Source organism: Temnothorax curvispinosus, unplaced genomic scaffold (assembly GCF_003070985.1).
Source record: "Temnothorax curvispinosus isolate PA1 unplaced genomic scaffold, ASM307098v1 QBEX01006010.1, whole genome shotgun sequence".
Lineage (NCBI taxonomy): Eukaryota > Metazoa > Arthropoda > Insecta > Hymenoptera > Formicidae > Temnothorax > Temnothorax curvispinosus.
Window position 1 is genome coordinate 13009 of NW_020215790.1, and position 20397 is coordinate 33405.

A 20397-nucleotide genomic window follows, 5' to 3' on the forward strand; every position below is an offset into this window, starting at 1 on the left:
ACGAGAAAAATTAATAAATTTAATTAATTAATTAATTAATTAAGCTTACTAAAGACATATGTAAAATATTTTGCAAGTTTTCGATTTATCGTTATTGGAGCTATCACCGCGAGCGTCTTGCCGTCTTCGAAAAGCTATAATTCGCTCCAAGTAAATGGAGCATCGCCTGTACTATGTACATTAGACTGCCGGAGAGGCGGGAAGAGAAGAGGAAAATTGAAGAAATCTACAAAAGGTGCGGGCTGGAAAGAACAATCCGTTCGCGAGTATCCATCAGTATCATGAAGCGAGCCGATATCGCGGGCATCGATCGGACGGAGGTATCGACTCGTCGCGTCGCTCGCGTATATCGGAAGTGAACGTCGCTCAGCCGAATTTCCGTCGCGCGCGCACGCGTGCGAACGCCTTGGTTACGAACAGACGTCGACGGTGGACGTGGGGTCCGTGGGGGACGCGCGCGGAGGCCGCGGAGTAAAAAGGTCAGAGCGTTGAGCGTTGACGGACACTCGCGCGCGTACGTTATGGATTTTATCTCACCGCCGCGAAAGTGGGTCACGACGGCGACGTACGGCGGCGGCGGTGACTTGTGCGCAGTGTGCGCACGCTTCGATTATCGATTGAACCGCTCTACGGGGCTCGCCGGAGCGGCAGGCGCCGCAAGTCCGTCGTCGCCGTCGCCGTCGCGTAACCGTTCCGAGATCCCACATTTAATGCGCGGCGCCTGAACATAACGCGGTGGCGCTCGTTCGCACGATCGCGACCGAGATTTCAAATCGTTCCCCTCGGCGTATCGTGCGCGCGCACGCGCACGCGCACCCGCGACGTGAGCGAGCGAGCGAGCGAGACCGATGCGAATGCGAGATCGAGCGATTCGCGTCGCCACACTCGCCACCACCGCCGCTGCCGCCGCCGCCGCCGCCGCCATTGCGACTGGAAAGATGCGGTGAAGTTTGCCGCGGAAGAGCGAGAGCCGTCAGCGTCAGCCAGTGAGGCAGGCGGGCGGGCAGAGGCAGAGCGCGTGCGAGCGGCAGGCACTAGCCCTCGCGGAAATCGGCCATCTTGCTTTTAGTGCACGCTTGGATCTCGTAACGGACAGTCACTCGCCTCCGTCAGCCACCCTTTTCGGGCGGTCGTGCGTGTGCGGGCGGTGGCAGGCCAGCAGCTCTAGGCGGTGCGCCGCGTACGCAGAGCGAGAAATCACAGCTGTGGAGAAATAGAGAAGGCGATAAGGAGAGTGCGTGCGTGTCGAACGAGCGGTGTAGCGCGGATTACGCGACTCCGGCGGCAGGATGGCGGGCAACACGGGTATGGAACAGTTGATCCCGATCGTGAACAAGCTGCAGGATGCGTTCACGCAGCTCGGCGTGCACATGCAGCTCGATCTGCCGCAGATCGCGGTGGTGGGCGGCCAGAGCGCGGGCAAGAGCTCCGTGCTCGAGAACTTCGTCGGCAAGTGAGTATCGCGGGGGCTGACGTTGTATAATCGCGTCCCCGACTCCTCCTCCTGCTCTCGCAGCCTCGCGGTTAACTCCAACTCCCGAGATAAATGGCATCGTTGTCCATAAGGGATCATTCCTTGTATAGGGAAACCCTCGCACACACGGACGATACGAGCATGTAGATCCTCTCGTCCCCGTCGTTACTCCACTTATGGCACTTGAAGGCGGAGCGGATTCGATCGAACGCGATCGATGAACACCGCCGCTGTCGATCTCCTCCCCACGTCATAGACGCACGTTTGTCGTTTTCCGTTTTCGTGCGCAGAAAGCGTAACGCAGTTATATTTACGAAACTCTCATAGGTCTTCATTTCGATTCCACGCTGACGTTCATCGTCGCTACGCAAGTCCTGCGAGTCCTCTAAGGCGTGGCGGAAACACGCGCGGCTTTTCAATTTCACCGCGATGTCGTCGTCAAAGAAAATCATTTGACAGTCGATTGTCCCCGTGGCACGGTACTTTTTGCGCGCAGCATAAAGCATAGAGCGTGGAGCGAACGAAGCGACCGCACGAACGACGTCAGAACGCCCACAAGGCGACCTGTCAAGTGCCTTCTTCGTGACATCGTCGCGGGAATACTTAGAAATGCCCGTTCATGCGCAAAACCGGCGGGATGACTCTACGTCCTCGTAGCGAACGCCTCTTCGTCATTCACGTCGTCTCTGACGTTTATTAAACGCACAACTGGCGATTATGCAAAATATTGTATTGATTGTGAGTTAAAAATAGCCAAGGAACAATGATTCAGTCTTGAAATTGTTTATGGGATTTTTGTCTAATTTTGTCTTACGTCCCTTCGATATTCGCTATTTAAACAAAGTATTATATTGTTGACGAGTGAAGCGTCTATATATAGAGAAATATTGATTATTGTTTTTAATTCTTGAGATCTTTTATGACGCAGCTGATTTGTCGTACCACGTTGCACAAGATATGTTTGTCACATTACATTGAGGATGCATTAGTATTAGGCTTTGGAAGAAACTAGTACGAATCTATTAATTCGCAATTTTATGTTAAAGATATTAGAGACAAAAATTTCTCAGAGATAGAACATGAATCACAGAGAATATTCAAGATAGATAAAAGGATAATCTGATATTGATATCTTTATCAAAGCATATTTTTATCAAAGAAGAAAGTTATATCATGGAATAAATAATTATCATTAGCATTGAGTTATATACATATCGTAATTTATAGTATTTAAACACAAATTTGTACAATTATTTTGATGAGTAACTAATTTATTATTGTTTGTAAATAGTGTAAAATATATAATAGTAAAAATTTATATATATATAATAGTAATAATTTATATATATGAGGTCGATGTTAATTAAAGTTAATTATAACAAAAATATTTTTTTCCAGAGACTTCTTGCCAAGAGGTTCAGGCATTGTGACAAGGAGACCTCTCATCTTACAGTTGATTAACAGCCCAACTGGTGAGTCATAGTGTACCGAATACATTACCTTATTTTTCTTGTAACACTTGATATACAATAATCAATATAAAGTTATCTTGCATATCTGACAGTAATCTCAAAATCTCTTACTTTTAAAAGCACGTATAAGAAATGGTTTAAAGAGGACACGGAGTTCTCATATACTCGTAATATCATCTTGTTAACCTATTGACCTGTACTTGTGGCAAATATCTTCCTTTTTAAGCAAGGAACACATTAATGTTTGATGCATTTACTCCACTTATATGTCATTCTCTGCTTGACCCTTGTTGAAAAACTTTTTATCATGTGACATTTATTATATTAAATTTGTGCAAAAATAGTTATTGACATTTCGCGTTTTATTATTGTATAATATTAATAAATAGAATGTAATAAGACAAAATTAATAACGTCATTTTGCCTCTTGAACTTTTATCATCATTGAAGTTATCACGTTTCCTGTATCATACTTCCTGAGCCTAAAATTATGATAAGCTGTAAGTTGAATGTATCTCATCAGACAGCATACAGATATGATAAATATTAAAGTAATATAAAATATTACTTTCCATTTTTTTATTTTACTGTTCTCTCTGTTAAATAATAAGAATCGTCTTTGGAAATTAAAGTAACCTTTTTCTTTCTTATGTTATAGAATTTGCGGAATTTTTACATTGCAAAGGTAAAAAATTTGTGGATTTTGAAGAAGTGCGGAAGGAAATTGAAGCAGAAACAGACAGGGTGACTGGAGGTAACAAGGGCATTTCTAACATACCAATTAATCTCAGAGTATATTCACCCAACGGTGAGTACAACAAGAAAGTTGCTTTAAAAAAAAATTATTATCATTTACTAACATACATTTATCTTTATGCAGTTCTAAATTTGACATTAATTGATTTACCTGGACTTACAAAAGTACCGATCGGAGATCAACCAGCAGATATAGAAGCCCAAATTAAAGCCATGATCTTTCAGTTCATCAAACGTGAAAATTGTCTCATATTGGCAGTCACCCCAGCTAATACTGATTTAGCTAATAGCGATGCTCTTAAACTTGCTAAAGAAGTGGATCCACAAGGTATCCATTTATTTGCAATGCTGTTATTAATATTTCTTTGACCTTAATATTTAATGCACAATACTATAAGGTGTACGTACAATTGGCGTTATCACTAAACTGGATCTCATGGACGATGGCACCGATGCAAGAGATATTTTGGAAAATAAATTATTGCCATTGAGAAGGGGTTATATCGGAGTTGTCAATAGAAGTCAAAAGGATATAGAAGGAAGGAAGGATATCAAAAATGCTCTGGCCGCTGAGCGAAAGTTCTTCCTCAGGTATACGAACAACTCTAAAGATTATAGAAATATAATTATTCTTTTTTTGACCATATATAACGTTTGTTTCACTTTGTTAGCCATCCGTCTTATCGTCATCTAGCAGACAGGTTGGGTACGCCATATTTGCAGAGAGTTCTCAATCAACAGTTAACAAATCATATCAGGGATACCTTGCCAGCTCTAAGAGATAGATTACAAAAGCAACAGTTAGCTTTAGAGAAGGATGTCGAGCAGTACAAACATTTCAGACCTGATGATCCTGCAATCAAAACAAAGGCTATGTTACAGTAAGTGAATTCAGAATTTTACAATGTGCCGGGTTACAATATCTCAGTGTTTGTCTTCCATTCATAAAATATGTATTGTAAAAATCACAAATGCATATCTTATAGCAGAATATATCACACACATGTACATACATACACATATATGTAATATCAAAATTCTTTGGATGAATGTATTCTATATTTCATATTTTCATGTTAAGCAATAATCATGCAAATGAAACAATAGTTTTTTCTTATCTTTTCATTTCTAATATTTTTTATTTTGTGGTAGAGGGTCTTGAAGTTTTAGATCATTTGCTTTTTCGTTTTTCAGATCAATTCAAATGTATATGTAGGTATCCTTGTTTCATCTATTAGTTTTATTTAACAGAAATAGTGTGCCATTTGCATGAAATTTTAACTAATTGAAAAACTGCGTTTTTTTTATTATATGTAAATGCTTTTTTAAGATTTGGGAAATAATTTGATGGCATAAAACTATTCTGCTACAAGAAAACTAACAAATAAGAATTGCTAACAATAAATTTTTTTAATACGTGAAGTACTATATGAAATCCTACATATCTTTATATATGACAATATATGACATTTTTATTATACATTTGCAGATTGTGATGCAATAACAGATATTATTTTAAATGTGTTTTGTGAATGGTAGATAACATCAAGACTCTCTATCCATATAACTAATATTTTATAGCAAATTATATTACACAAATTAATAGAAAAACGTTTTTAAGGATGATACAGCAGCTTCAGTCAGATTTCGAGAGGACCATAGAAGGCTCAGGTTCAGCACAAATTAATACTAACGAACTCAGTGGTGGCGCGAAAATCAACAGACTTTTCCATGAGCGTTTCCCGTTCGAAATTGTTAAGATGGAATTTGATGAAAAAGAATTAAGGAAAGAAATTGCTTTTGCCATTAGAAATATACATGGTGAGTTTCTTCTGATATCATCGTTACTTGAAAAATCGTTACGACAAAATTCTATAGAATTAAATTACGAAGTTTTGCAATATCAAGTTACTTACACATTAACAAAATAAAGTATTACATATTGACAAAATTTTAATACGATAGGTATCAGGGTGGGATTATTTACCCCAGACATGGCTTTTGAGGCAATAGTCAAAAAACAAATAAACAGACTTAAAGAACCAAGTCTCAAGTGTGTGGACTTAGTCGTGCAAGAACTTAGTAATGTTGTACGCATTTGTACTGATAGGGTAAGTCAAAGATAATTATAGAATACAAGAATTATTATTCAAGAAATTTAAATAATATATGAGTCGACAATTTTTTTTGCAATTTTTTTTTTAATTATGCAATTCTTATATGCCGGTTTTGTACAAATTGCAGATGTCGCGTTATCCTAGACTGAGAGAAGAGACGGAACGTATTATAACGACATACGTCAGGCAGCGCGAACAAATGTGTAAAGAGCAGCTGATTTTGCTGGTGGATTGCGAACTCGCATACATGAATACGAATCATGAAGATTTCATCGGTTTTGCGAAGTAAGTAATCACTAAACATTTCCACGCTATTTGTTATATGTTACATTAGATTTATCTATTATTTACAGAGATAAACAATAGCCACAGAAACTTTCAGTTTTTTTAAGTTGACACATTTAGTTTCTACATGTCGTTTTTGTTACATTTATGCTTGCTGCTATATTTTCTTATTTTACATATGTCAAATTTGATATAGCCACTAAATAGCAAGAAACGTTACATAATGTTGTTATAGTATTTAGACAAAGATGTATGTTTCAAAAACTGCTTTTTAGTTAAAAAAAATATTAGCAACATGTTCACGTGTATTGCACTATAAAGTTTTATAAAGTTCTTAATATTCTGTATATACTATATTTCTCATTTAACACAATAAAGTACTTACTTTTTAGAATACACATTTATTTCTACAAAAAGTTTAGAAAAAATAGTTTATTTAAAAAACTATCTTTAGCGATTTTATGCTGTAAACATTTTTGTTTACAATTTTAAAATATATTAAAGTAGTTTTAGACTAAAAATAGTAAATCACACATATAGCTTGCTTAATGCTTATTAGAATATAAATAATTATAAAAGAGATATTCTTTCTAAGAACCTATGTAAAAAAATTAAAATTTTAAATATCTTTGGAAGATATAGAGAAAATCGTACTACACGTGATTGATATGTCAGATTATTTGTTTGCTTGCCATTATTCTTTCACTCAAATTATCAGCGCATATACTTTCACAGTCAGTGCATGTCTTGCTAAAATCAGCTCACATGGCAATTTATAATCACGCTAACATTCTCTCAGCTCGTCTTCCCTTCAAGGCCAAAAGCCGCTCTAGAATTTGACAAGCAATAACTTGCGTAGTATTATTTCTACTCGATGTACACTTGTATGACACTATGCTAAAATCATATATAAATATGATTTGAATTCTCTTCCATACTTTGTAATACGTATATTTTAGTTTATTTCTGTTAACTATCTTATTATTAACGTGACTTGATCTTTTATTTATTCTTGTTTATTTTATTTAATAGTTAAGAACGTAATTGTGTATTACAATTTATAAAATTTTTAGAGGTATCTCTAAACATCTAATAAATTGAAGTTACTTAAAATTTAAATAAAATTACTTGATTGTTAAATTATAAAATAAGATTTAGAATGATTATAATAATGATTTAAGAAATAGCTTCTCAAATCAAAGAAATATCTGAGCAAAAAAAAGAAATGTCTTCTCAAATTACTAAGGATATGGAATTGCATTTGCACATATTACATTTTTTGTAGCTCAAATTGATTTTTATTGTTATGGCTATATAGCAGTATTTCCGTATAATTTATTTTATATTTTTAATCTTTGCTTCAAATAAATTATAACATCTCTAAAAATTAATTATAAAAAGATAATTATAAAAATTACATTAGGTACTTACAATATATAGCTAATATTAGATAGATAAATATAAGCGTATAACTGAACAAGTAATAGGCTTATATAAATTTGTTAATGATGTTGCTGATGATTGTGTCATAAATTTTCTTGATTTTATTTGTAATATTATTGGGGACAAGGCATACAGATTTTGTGCAAAAGTATACATCGTTGCAGTTCTTGTTTTTTAGCATATATGATCCTAGTTTATACATCTCTTAATAAGAAGTGCAATTAAATGATAAAATTATGATATATATTCTTTATAATCTAATATGTGTGCCTTTCCTTAATTAAAGTAATATGGCCTTATCTTGATACTTCTTTTTTCTTATTATCAATTTCTTCAAATTTCACAATTAAAGAAATGATTTAATTATATCGGCAGCGCTGCAGCCAGTTACCATAATGCAAGGTAAGAATATTAAAGTACATTTCAACAAAAATTTACACTACATTTTTATCCCTCTCCATTTTCACGCTCTTTCTTTCTGTGGCTTATTTTATTTTTCTTTTGATATCTTATTGCTTCTATTTTAAGTTGAAACACTAATGTACTATGAGCTAAACTAATTTTTAAGCTTGTGTGATATTGTTTTTATCAATATTCTGAAATTTTCTAAACAAGCAAACTATATGTTTATACATATATATATTGATTTTCTCATATTTTTCTAGAATTTAAATTGATTGAATATTAATTCAATCATTAATTTTTAAATGCTACAATTAATTAGCATTTAAAACAAAAAACTAATACAAGTTATAGTATATAACGAAAAATTAGTTTTTAACTGATTTTCTTTAAATACTAAATTCATATTTTTCAGTTAAAATCAGATTCAAGAAAATTAATATGTAATTTAAACTTGGTACTGATTTCAGTATATCAATGAAAATTCTGCATAATATTAAAATTATGAGGTGCAGCACGTTGTTCTTGCAATCTATCTCGTATATTTTCAATTTTTTTACATTAGTCTATTACTATTTTAATTTTTTTTTCTTTGCAGATTATAAGTTTGCTTTATTTCAAATTAAGATAAGGACTTCTCGTTTCTAAGTTATGCCAGAAAATTAGAACTCGTAAATGAAAGTATTTACTAAAGTCATCTGCATTATTCATGAGACTTTTAGACTGTAATTCATACAGCAACATCACACTTACAATCTGTTTTATAATGGATGTAATATGCGCTTATGCAATCAACTTTTTTCATAATCGCTTTTGCACCACAACATTGGAAATTGTTGCAGTGTTGTCTAAATGATAGCTACATTGTACATATGTTTGTGATTCTAGTGTTGTTTATGTGGCTATGCAGCAAATGTGCGCTTAGAAAATCTTGAAGTTATATGAAGCATAAAATGCATGAAACAATATGGCAATATACACACAATAATTCTGATATATATTATGTCAATTCTGAGGTGAAGATTTTCTCAGTGGTTCTTTTCGAAATAGATGTATAAATATACGTTGATTTGTAGGTAAAGGCACAAAGTACTGTCCGTCTTTTAACCTGTATATATTATTATTTTTATTATAAAATAAAAATATTGAATTTATATATTAGTATATGTATAATCAAAAATTTGTAACGTAAGCTATTTTATAATAAGCAAACGTTAATTTAGTTTCTTTTTACGGTATAGTACGTTTGTTTAAAACATGGATGCTAGGATCTTGCTGTTTTTTTTACTTATAACTGACTAATGTATACTTTGATGGCAATAATCCTTACAGTTGAATATATGAAATTTTATATTTTTTATTATACACTATGATTTATGTTACAGTGCACAGCAATCCTCGGAGAATTCCGTTAAGTCTGGACGGCATACATTAGGCAACCAAGTAATTCGTAAAGGCTACATGTGCATACATAATCTCGGTATTATGAAGGGCGGTTCAAGAGATTACTGGTTTGTTTTAACATCGGAGAGTATCTCCTGGTTCAAGGATGAAGAAGTAAATATTGCTCATATTTATTGATAGCTTTTAAATTGGATGTTAAAAATTATAGCATTTTATATTGAAAAAGAATTATTAACATCCGAGAACAATGTCTAATCCGTTATATATTTTTATGTACAAAGGAACGTGAAAAGAAGTACATGTTGCCTTTGGATGGCCTGAAATTGCGTGATCTAGAACAAAGTTTCATGTCGCGTCGTCACCTATTTGCGTTATTCAATCCAGAAGGAAGAAACGTTTATAAAGATTATAAACAGCTGGAGTTGAGTTGTGAAACACAAGATGATGTTGACTCCTGGAAAGCGTCATTCCTGAGGGCTGGTGTATATCCCGAAAAATCAACAGAGCAAGCAAATGGCGAAGAAGTGAGTTCATTATTGGTCAAAATACGATTAAATAATTATGCATGTGCCGTTATAAAAAAAAACAATTTATGTTTTATATCAGTTTATTTATCAAAGATTTAAATCAGTTACACAACAATTTATATATATATATATATATATATATATATATATATATATATATATATATATATATATATATATGTGCGTATGTAGAAAAAAGAATATTATCTCTAATTTGTATTATGAATTAATTTATTATATTTATTAGAATCCATTTTAATTTATTTTAGGATAAGCAGAGGGTGAGTTAATAATAAACAAAAAGAGATCTTGTTTTTAATTTTTTAACTTTGTGGTGATCTGAATTACGTTGTTAAGAGCAACTAACAAAAATAATTTTTGTTAGAATTATTTTAGAAAAATAGAGGTTTGGCTTTATTTTTATGATTAGGATAGACTTAGAATATACATGCAGAATTAATATTAAATTTTGCAAAGTTTTATATTCCAAGATTGTAATATTTTACGCGAGGATGTTATTTTATATCGGTACATCTTTACGTTTTCATTACCTTTTGAATACTATTACATGTACTTGAGATGTCTGTGCAGAGTGCGTGGGTTTTTATATCTATAACCGTTTCTAAACTAATAATTAATCTTTTGTATTGAGTGCATAATACAAACCATTATCTTTTTTGTCTCATATTTGAATCGACTAAAAAGGATGGATATGAGGTTGGTACAATCGTGTTTTCAATTACAAAGCACGACACTTACATAAGCACTGGATACCTTTTCAACCAAACACACTGCTGCAGAAAATTCCAACACTATAAAACATGTTATTCTTTATTCTATATTATCGATTATATTTCTAGATTTGATTACTTACATTCGTCACATTAGTTTAATGTATCGTAATACTGCGAATGTTATCTGATATATAGCTTTTTGGTCATTGAACCGTTTGAAATTGTTTTAGTTGATAATATAGACACGATATATATATCTAGTTTAAACGAGATTGTTCTTGTTTCTTTAGGGTGGAACAGAGGGTCAATCATCGATGGATCCTCAATTGGAGCGTCAGGTGGAAACTATCAGGAACTTAGTAGATTCTTACATGAAGATTGTCACGAAAACTACCCGTGATCTGGTTCCAAAGACAATTATGCACCTTATTATTAACAATGCTAAGGACTTTATTAATGGAGAATTGTTGGCACATCTTTATGCAAGTGGCGATCAGGTAAAAAATTATGTTAATACAATATGTTTTGTATTTATACGACAGTTTATTGCAAAATTAGTTCTTAATTTTATATATCAATCCTTTCCACTGTTTCCTAGTCAACCAACGATGAAATAAATACTCTGACGATATTCAATAATCCTATAATCGTAAGTGTACCTTACCATTCCTTTCCTTCTGTCCTTCTCCTTTTTTTGAGTACTTGGTTCAAGAGAAACATGTTTATCATTTTTTTTAACATAATAAATTTAATTCAACTATTAAATATATTGAAATTTTAAATATAGCGCATTCTTACGTTTACATATCTGGTATTTTCTATCTGTATCTTTATATATCCCTTTTATCTGAGAAAATTTTATGATGTATATGTGCAATTACAGTCTTCAATGATGGAAGAATCTCCCGAAGAGGCGCAGAAACGGGAAGAGATGCTACGTATGTATCACGCATGTAAAGAGGCTCTTCGTATCATTGGAGATGTCTCCATGGCCACGGTTTCAACCCCAGTACCACCACCCGTGAAGAACGACTGGCTGGCATCCGCCGACAATCCAAGGTAACCCTTATGTTATTCCTAAAATGGTCTATCGCGCATTTTACTAATTTTTCATCCTTACATTTTGTACCGTCTGCTTTGCCATACATTTGAACACCGTTGAAACAGTCTTGGGTAAGATTTTTTACATATAATGTATTTATCTTTATTTATTTATTTTTTTTTAACAAATTATATCTCGTCAAGAACAAAAGTCCAATCATTTTATTATATAGAACATCATGTTCACGTTATGCATGCTCTTCCAATAGTACACTTTCCCTGAGTAACGATATTCTTTTTGTATTAAGTTAGTTGTATTAAGCTAGATTAGAATATTGTTAGAATTTAATTATTTATTAATATTTCAATTTAATCGATCAATATTTTATATATTTGATGCCAACTATTTTTTATTATTTATATCTTTGAATATTAAAAAATATGAAAGAATTATTATATGGACACACACTCATTGTCAGAAAACACAAAGATTTTGTGCGATAACCTTTGATGTAGGATTGCTTGCAACTTTCCTTTTGTTCTGAAAGAACATTCTGACGCGCTCAAATGATGCAGAAGTCGATTATAAGCCGATTGTAAACGTATTATACGTTTTAGATTATCACCACCATCTCCTGGTGGTCCAAGACGCGGAGTGACACAGCCACCACCTATTTCTAGCTCACGAGCACCACCACCAGTACCTGGAGGCGGGCGGCCAGCACCAGCCATTCCTAATAGACCTGGTCCAGGTGGACCACCACCGACGCGAGCTAATCCTGGCCTACCTCCACCTATGATACCATCGTGAGTACAATATAACTTATATTAGAGCTTAGAACTATAAAAATTCCATTTATTAATATCGCAGATAAAATCTTAGATCTCAAATCGTATATCGCGATTTTATTGTGCCATCGATCGCAATTCTTACGTCAAGCTAATCTGCGCACATCGAATTTTAAGTCGCACAGTAACATTCCTTGCTGATTGTGTGTTCGAAGTATAATGATGCAGTAACGACGTGAAAGCTGTATACAATCGTGAACGTAACGTTCGCAGCTTTCTCCGAGAACTTTGCCCAACTATATTAAACAGTAGCTTTTGTGATTGGGGCTTTTGGGTGCTAACTTCACTTTCTATTGCAGGCGCCGACAATAAGTCTTCGCACTAACTCGCCTATTCGCTACTAATCAATACCGTATTCGTTGCATTATAGACAAATGTATATTTTACACAAAAACACTTTCTCTCTTCTAATGTTACCGTTACTGTCTGCATACACTATGAGAGATTATGCGATCAATGTTAATTAAGTAGGAGTGTGAAAATAACACGAGAATTATTCTAATTGTATAAGTCCTGCACTCTTTATTGTGTTTCTGGAATCTAATTGAGCTTCCAAGTGTCGAGCAATTTGTCTAGTGTATTTCACCTACGTGACACGACAACGACATATTTTTTAAGCGATTAAGATTTGAGGAAGGAGAAGAATAACTGTGTTATTCTTCTTATTATTTTTATTATTTAATATTTATATTGCATGAACAGTGTAATAATTTTTAGCCTAATTCATATATATGTACATGTACATATATTACATACATATATGTATATATACGTATATGTATATTGTATAATATTATATCTGCCACGAAGATTAACACAGCCCTAATTGTAGTTGTACTTTAACACCACCAGTAGTGAAATCTGCAATACTAAATATTTCCAAAGATACAATATCTTCTTGTTAGTAAATGGATATATATATATATATATAATATGCGTAGTCGAGTCACACATGTTTGATTGTAAATTATCTTGATGAAGCTGTACATCACATATATGTATATACTATTGAAAATATTGTCAAATAAAGGACTTTGCGTTCTTATGACAGATAGATAGCTATTTATTTACTTACTAACAGCATGACATTTCGGCAAAATGCAATTAGATATGAAAAATGACAGTTTTTGGAATCTATTAGTTATCTACCAATCATATTTATCATTGGTACATATTTCGTGTAAAAACTACGATATGCCCTGTTTAATGTAATTTCAAAGCTTTTCAAACGCATAACAACACTTCTACTTTATACGTTTCCTATTATCCAAAAATATTTTATATGAAGTTTAATAATCCGAAACTTGTCAATTACTAATTGTGGACAAATATGTCGGTGCCTGCATTACGATTTATCAAAAGCAACAAAATAGCATATATAATTGTTATGTATTTTATAAACGGAAGCTAAGGCGAGTTTAGTCTAACAGCTTAAGAGCTGCCTTTGAATATCGAACAGATATCGTATCGTTATTACAAAACGTTTTTATAACTACTGTTACAAAGTTATATATACGGTTAATGTGTTACTTTATCTTGGATACGCATTTAAAAAGGTATTATGCACGCTTTCGTACACGAGACACGCATCATAAGTTAACATTGCAGCAACGCTAAACGTATGATGTATGTCCCTGAAACAAATTGCAAGAGTGAGATCAGTAGTCAAAGCTGGGTATCCGTGGTGTGTTTAGTCGAGGGGGTGGTCTACAGCAGAGGATAACGCAAGCTGCGACACAGGCTGCGACGCAGGCCGCCGTGAACGAGCTGATGGACGCGTTCAAGATCAAGTAAATAGATATCCCCAGAGTCTTTCCGAGCTATACCCTAAATAACATAATATGGGTATCCGTTTAAGTTGCGCAAAAAGTAGATGGTAGACTGTTCAGGGTAACTGTTGAGAATGAACTAATTCATGTTTCCTTTTGAATAGATCTTTATAACAAAATTACGCAGAATAATTGCTAATTTGATCCTGTCTCATCTCCTCTGTGTCTTTTTTTCTCTTTTGCATGGTGTTCCTTGAATTTAATTAATGGTTATGTTTTTTTAATTAAATCTGTACACACGTGTGTACGAAACATATTTGTATGCATATTTTTATGTAGGAATAATCCCATAAAAGTATATATCTGTATTATATACATAAGTATAATGAATATAAATATATAAATATGATATATATATATATATATATATATATATATATATATATATATGTATATATATAAAATATTATATCTATATATCTTGTGCAATATTCCATATTACCTTCAATGTCTTAGAAGATCTGATTATAGTATTTTGCAAAATCACTTAGTCCAAAGTCGAGCAATAAAATTTTAAACTTTAACATTTTAAACTTCAGAACTGGAATCAAAGTATGACAGTCAGGAAAAATGTTATGAATTAAAAAATATATATATATACATATATGTGTAAAAAAAAACAAAGTAGATTCTAACGTAGAGATTAGCGCAGTTAATCCGATTTCATTGGTATTTTCACACTGTATAAAAGTGAAAACTCATATGTAGTCTTATTAGCGAATCTGAACGAGATATTATGAATTTCCTTCTAAAATGATGTATTTGTATCCAGTGAATCTATCCTGGAAAGTCTACCAGAACCTGATAATGTGATCGACAGTAGCTTTGCATTGATTATAAAGAACATTCCATCGTTGAAGAGCGAGTTCGATATAAATATTGATGGTATTGTCGCGTCAACTGCATCCGACATGTACTCGAATTGCAGTATATTGAAGAAAATGTCGAACGTGTCGTCAGCAGTAATAAGATAGATGAGAAAATGTCATGCTGTTGGGAAAGCTAAAACTCACGAATGTACATCCAGCTTGTTTTTAAACAAGATTCTTTAATGACAAAAGAATTGTACTACGCGCAATACCGTAAAAATTTCTCTCTATTTCTCTCTACCTCCTATAATGTATTTGTTACTTTTTTCTCTTATAGCCATTTAAAAAAAATATATATATATATGCCATATATATATTATATACATATATATACTACTATATAAGGAAATGAAAAATACTTCATAATATTTACGAGATAAACAAGAAAAAAATGTGCTCAGACATAGGATGTGATATAGCGTAGAATGCTTCAAGGATTTTGCATGAAAATCCGGAGTCACGAAATTCCCCTTCCTCCCTCTCTCTCTCTCTCTCTCTCTCTCTCTCTTTCTACCCCATCCCTTCTTCTCTCTTATCTCTTTTCTCCATTTGTCTTTTCTCTCCCCCCCTCCATCCCTCTCCCTTTCTCTCTCTGAATAGTCTAAACTAACGATATAATCGCACCTATTGAGAGTAATGGTAAATAATATCACGTACAATGTATAATGAGTGAATATCACATTCGGCAAGCGCATCCAGGAGCGACATTGTATTTTGTATTATTTATAGTTATTTCTCTCGAAGAGAGCTCCCTGATCATGCTTGCGGTTCAACTATATATGTATATAAGATGACTTTTTTGTAATTAGGTATTCTTGCCCATTTGCAGAGCAACGACGTGCTTCAAGATTTGTATAGTACGCGTTCTAGCATGAAATATTTATGATATTTAGAAAAAGGATTGTATTAAATGGTAACGACACGAGTTTATGAATTTATTATATAAAATTCATAATACTTGTAAAGTTGTTGTAAAACCGTGCCGGGTTGTACTATACATGGAGCGATTTACGCTCTCATTTCGAAAATGTTTACGCAATGACCCGGGAAAAACTCAAAGGCGGTAATCGAAGTGCAATTAAAAAAAAAAGAAAATATTATTTTTTGTTACAGTAGGATGTTGAATGTCTTCTCGAATAAATAACGAATTTAGAATAACACCGACGGCGGAAGACTCGTATTTTTCCGTGTCATTGCGTTGTTCGTATTCTATCCGATTGTCACTGTAAAGTCATGAGTTCAATAACGAACAAGAAAAAGTCTATAAATTCCACTTACAGCCACAAGTGTTAACATAGAACTTGTACCCTCCCATTGAAATTGCCAATATCAAAAGAAGGCCTAATAATATTTTTTGGTAGACACATACACACGCAGCCATTTTATCTCATGGTGGCGTAATTCTTTAATCATACGCATCTTTTTATTTCGCGTTTGATTTATTTAATTATCTTGCTATGAATTAATTCTTGAACTTATTAAAATTCCTCGCTCTTTCTCTGAAGCACGTCGGACTAACTACACATATGGTTTTTGCGTATCATTACTGAGACAAGAATATTATACTCGTGGTTTAAATATAATGGTGAAGTTCCGGAGTACTATCAATGTCACGTGTTTGTATTTGGCGCAGAGTATATAAGAAACGTCGACACGAAAGAGATTCCGCGTGCAACCACAAAGTACACTATTGTAATGTTATTGTACAGTAATTACTTGTATACAGATGTGCGTATATATAATATACATTGATCCTTTGAAGCAATGTCAGAATTAAATGCGTCGATATAACAAGAGTATCCGCAACGGGATTACAAATATTAAATGAATTATTAAAATCATCGCGCTATATTATATTATAAGAAATATATCCGCAGATTGTTTAGCAACGTATTTCACGCTCGATAGACTCGTGAGAGTTTTTCCGTTCTTATTTATAAAATGTGCAAGAATCATTTTTGCACTAGCAGTCGATGCAAAGAGGAAACTATGAGATAAGATTAAATAGGAACCTTTTTACAAGGTGTAGCTTTTCGATCGGGCATATCATATGCTGTGTGCACTCACTACACCGAATATTGTTAATATTTAAATGAGAAGTTAAATGTGAAATATTTAGAGCTTTTGATTTAGTTTTGTATGAATATTCCACCTCTTCTAATAGTGCACTATTTATATTTATTTTTAAAAGAAAGAAAAGATAAGCTGGAAAATTAGGCAAGATCATGGAAGTTAATGAAATCTATGTAATGTATTAGTGTAGAATATAAGTATGTGTAAGCATTCTATGTTATGTGGAATAGATGATCGGAGCGATAAGGGAATCGCACGTTCCACGTCTTCGCAATTGCACTTGTAGTTAATTCCCATCGTAATATTATGAAAATTAATCTTATTAAATACATACTTAAGTGCATCTGGCGACGATTTGGTGGAATATCAACCTCAAGCCTTACAACGAAGGATGATATGACAAATTTATTTAGCGAATTTATCTAATTATAAATATTTTAACATATGATTAAATAGTAGATATATTTTGTTAAATGGTAAATATATTCTTTAAAGGCATATGTTTTCTCTCTGCTTTATATTATGATGGTTTAATTGTGGGAGGTACTAAGACCCAATGAGATAATTGTAGATAAATTGCGCCGAGCTGGTGAATGTCAACTTCTATATTGTCCATAAAATGAAAGAGAGATTTACGCAACAATATATATATATATATATATATATATATTTCTATGTATATATATATATACATAGAAATCGCGATATGCACTTTACTCGACGCATTATATATGCTTCCATCTAAAGCCTTATATGTCACTCTAGATATTATGCTTATCTCATGTAAAGATAACATCGATTAAGTATGTAATTATATACACCGCGGGCTGAGAATCTTTGGATCGTCGCGCTTGCATAGTGTTATGAAGAATATTTGAGAGAAAGCAGAGAGTATATAATATTTCAGTCGAAGAGCGAATCGTGGGTTTGCTGTCGGCGTAGTTTTGATATTTTGAAGGGTTTGGCACACAAGAGAACAATGATGGTCCCGTAATCTGTCAAGAGAAAGAGACAATATAAAGCGGACGATTTAACGACGTGCTACAAACGAAAATACTTCAAATATTTGCACCGGTATATAGAGACAGTAATTCGAAATTGCACCAAAGACAAAGCATATCTTCCCTCTACTTCTTCCTATTGTGCCAAACCCTTTGATTGTACGCGGACAAAGTAACCCCCAATTATAAAATAGAGAGTCCTTGATAAGCAAAACTTTCGCAGCCGCGATAACGAGCGACGGAAACCCATACAGCAAAATCACTATGTACTTCTAACTCCAGATATTGGACGACCAGATATAGTTCTCGTCGATCAACACAAACCATTATATATTGCCCTTGTTCATTTTTATATCGTATATTGATTTTTATAGCTATTTTTATTCCGAAACCGCTAAATCCGACCAAGAAACTATGATTATATTCTGGGGTAAAATTCACCTTGAAATATCGTTAAAATTATTACAATATAATATTGGAGGGTTACTTGGCTAAGGCGGCTTCTGCACGATCGGTATTTATTGACTCGATATATTGCGCTAATAGTATTGATATAGATATAATATTGATATTAATATATATGCATTATATAAACGATCAATATTATTGCGCAATGTGGAGATATTCTACAATAATATTGACCGTGTAAGAGCCGCTTAAGTTCTTCTGCGCTACATCCCGAAAAATGCGTTGTAATATCGCGCCATGCGCGCACGAGAGGCACACATACTGTTTTACTGCAATATAAATGTGTATATAGGGAGTAACATGTTATAGACTATATCTATATACGTATATATGTATATATCTGCGTACACATACATATATATATGTGTATATATACATACGTATGTACGTGCAAAATAAGATTACGTGAAAAGGACATTGCTCTCACGAACAGTCGAAGACGCATTTCCGTTGGGTTTATCGCGAATCGCGAAGTAAATGATATGCCTCTTCTCGTTGAGAATGTTATATGTTTAATATTTCTCACGTATTGCGAATAACGATGCCGAAATTATCCAAAGATGAGCCAGAACTCGTGAATGTGTTCTCCCTGGTGCACGGGGATGCGTATTCGCGTTCTGTGTATTTTTTTCAGTAGCTCTTGAACCTATCGTTTGAGATCCTGCAACATGTTTTTTTGTAATATGTACTCTTTTCTAAAATAGTACTATCGACCATAATCTGATCTGACAATGTGTTGGTATGCACCAGGAAAATTATTAAAATTGATCTTATTTGATTCATTAAAGGCCATATAATTCTAATAGAGAGTATTGTTTAAAATTAATATTACATTCTAAATTATGATTGTTATTGTTTATTTCTAAAAATTTTCCATTATGATTAACACGGTCTTTCTAAAAAATTTAATATATTTAAAAATTACTTGTTGAAAAGTTTAAAAGAATGTTATCTAGTATTAAAATTATTTTGTTTATAATGAAAATAAAGATGGGTCATTGGCCATTAATGAATAAAAATTGATTCTGCAAAGTGAATCAAATTTTAACATTATTTCTTCTTTCAAATTTAGCGCCGCTATTGGAAAAATACGAGACGTATTATGTATTTCTGTTTATTTTAAACAGTTCGTTATATAAGTTAGTAATAATGCGATTAAATATTTTCTCACTATATTTATTTCTGCATGTGTTTTATCGCTGAAGCTTGAGCATGCTGTGTGAATCTCTCGTCTTACTTTTTAATCCAAATTATTATTATTTTACGCTATTAATGTTTCACAAATTCATATTACTCTATTTATCTGTGTTATTCTGCTATTCATATTTTACATTTATATTTTTTTTCTGAAACTAAATGTGATTTGTTCTGTACGGCCTCAGCTTGACGCTACTTCGATAAAACTTTTATATTCGCCTAAGATCAAGAATATTTTTTAATATTTTGATATAATTAGACGATATCTCTTTAATTTTAATTACTTAGTCATTGAACGACCTAGATTATGTTATTATTTATATTATTTATTTATTTTTTTATAATCTCGTACATTTCATAATTTATTATAGTATCTATTATATGCGTTTTCCCGAATGTATTATGTCTGTTCTTCTCTCTCTCTCTCTCTCTCTCTCTCTCTCTCTCTCTCTCTCT

General features: G+C 33.3%; 1 protein-coding gene across 13 annotated transcripts in view; it reads left to right on the forward strand.

The window, feature by feature from the left end:
- Positions 1–897: 897 nt before the first annotated feature.
- The window catches only part of LOC112455316 (dynamin), a 21581-nt gene continuing 2081 nt past the window's right edge, over positions 898–20397 (forward strand). For 2 of the 13 annotated variants that reach the window (XM_025017155.1, XM_025017151.1), the window contains exons 1-17: positions 899–1453; positions 2873–2946; positions 3605–3754; positions 3827–4030; positions 4101–4293; positions 4374–4583; positions 5324–5523; positions 5668–5813; positions 5947–6104; positions 7923–7949; positions 9335–9506; positions 9635–9877; positions 10586–10597; positions 10905–11111; positions 11498–11673; positions 11782–11787; positions 12274–12462. In XM_025017155.1, the coding sequence (XP_024872923.1) occupies positions 1290–1453; positions 2873–2946; positions 3605–3754; positions 3827–4030; positions 4101–4293; positions 4374–4583; positions 5324–5523; positions 5668–5813; positions 5947–6104; positions 7923–7949; positions 9335–9506; positions 9635–9877; positions 10586–10597; positions 10905–11111; positions 11498–11673; positions 11782–11787; positions 12274–12462 (2531 nt within the window). In that variant the 5' untranslated portion in view covers positions 899–1289. Of the gene's footprint in view, positions 1454–2872; positions 2947–3604; positions 3755–3826; positions 4031–4100; positions 4294–4373; positions 4584–5323; positions 5524–5667; positions 5814–5946; positions 6105–7922; positions 7950–9334; positions 9507–9634; positions 9878–10585; positions 10598–10904; positions 11112–11497; positions 11674–11781; positions 11788–12273; positions 12463–12803; positions 13237–14198; positions 14663–20397 lie in introns of those variants that run through there. The other 11 variants (XM_025017146.1, XM_025017156.1, XM_025017158.1 and 8 more) reach the window with 11 other exon arrangements.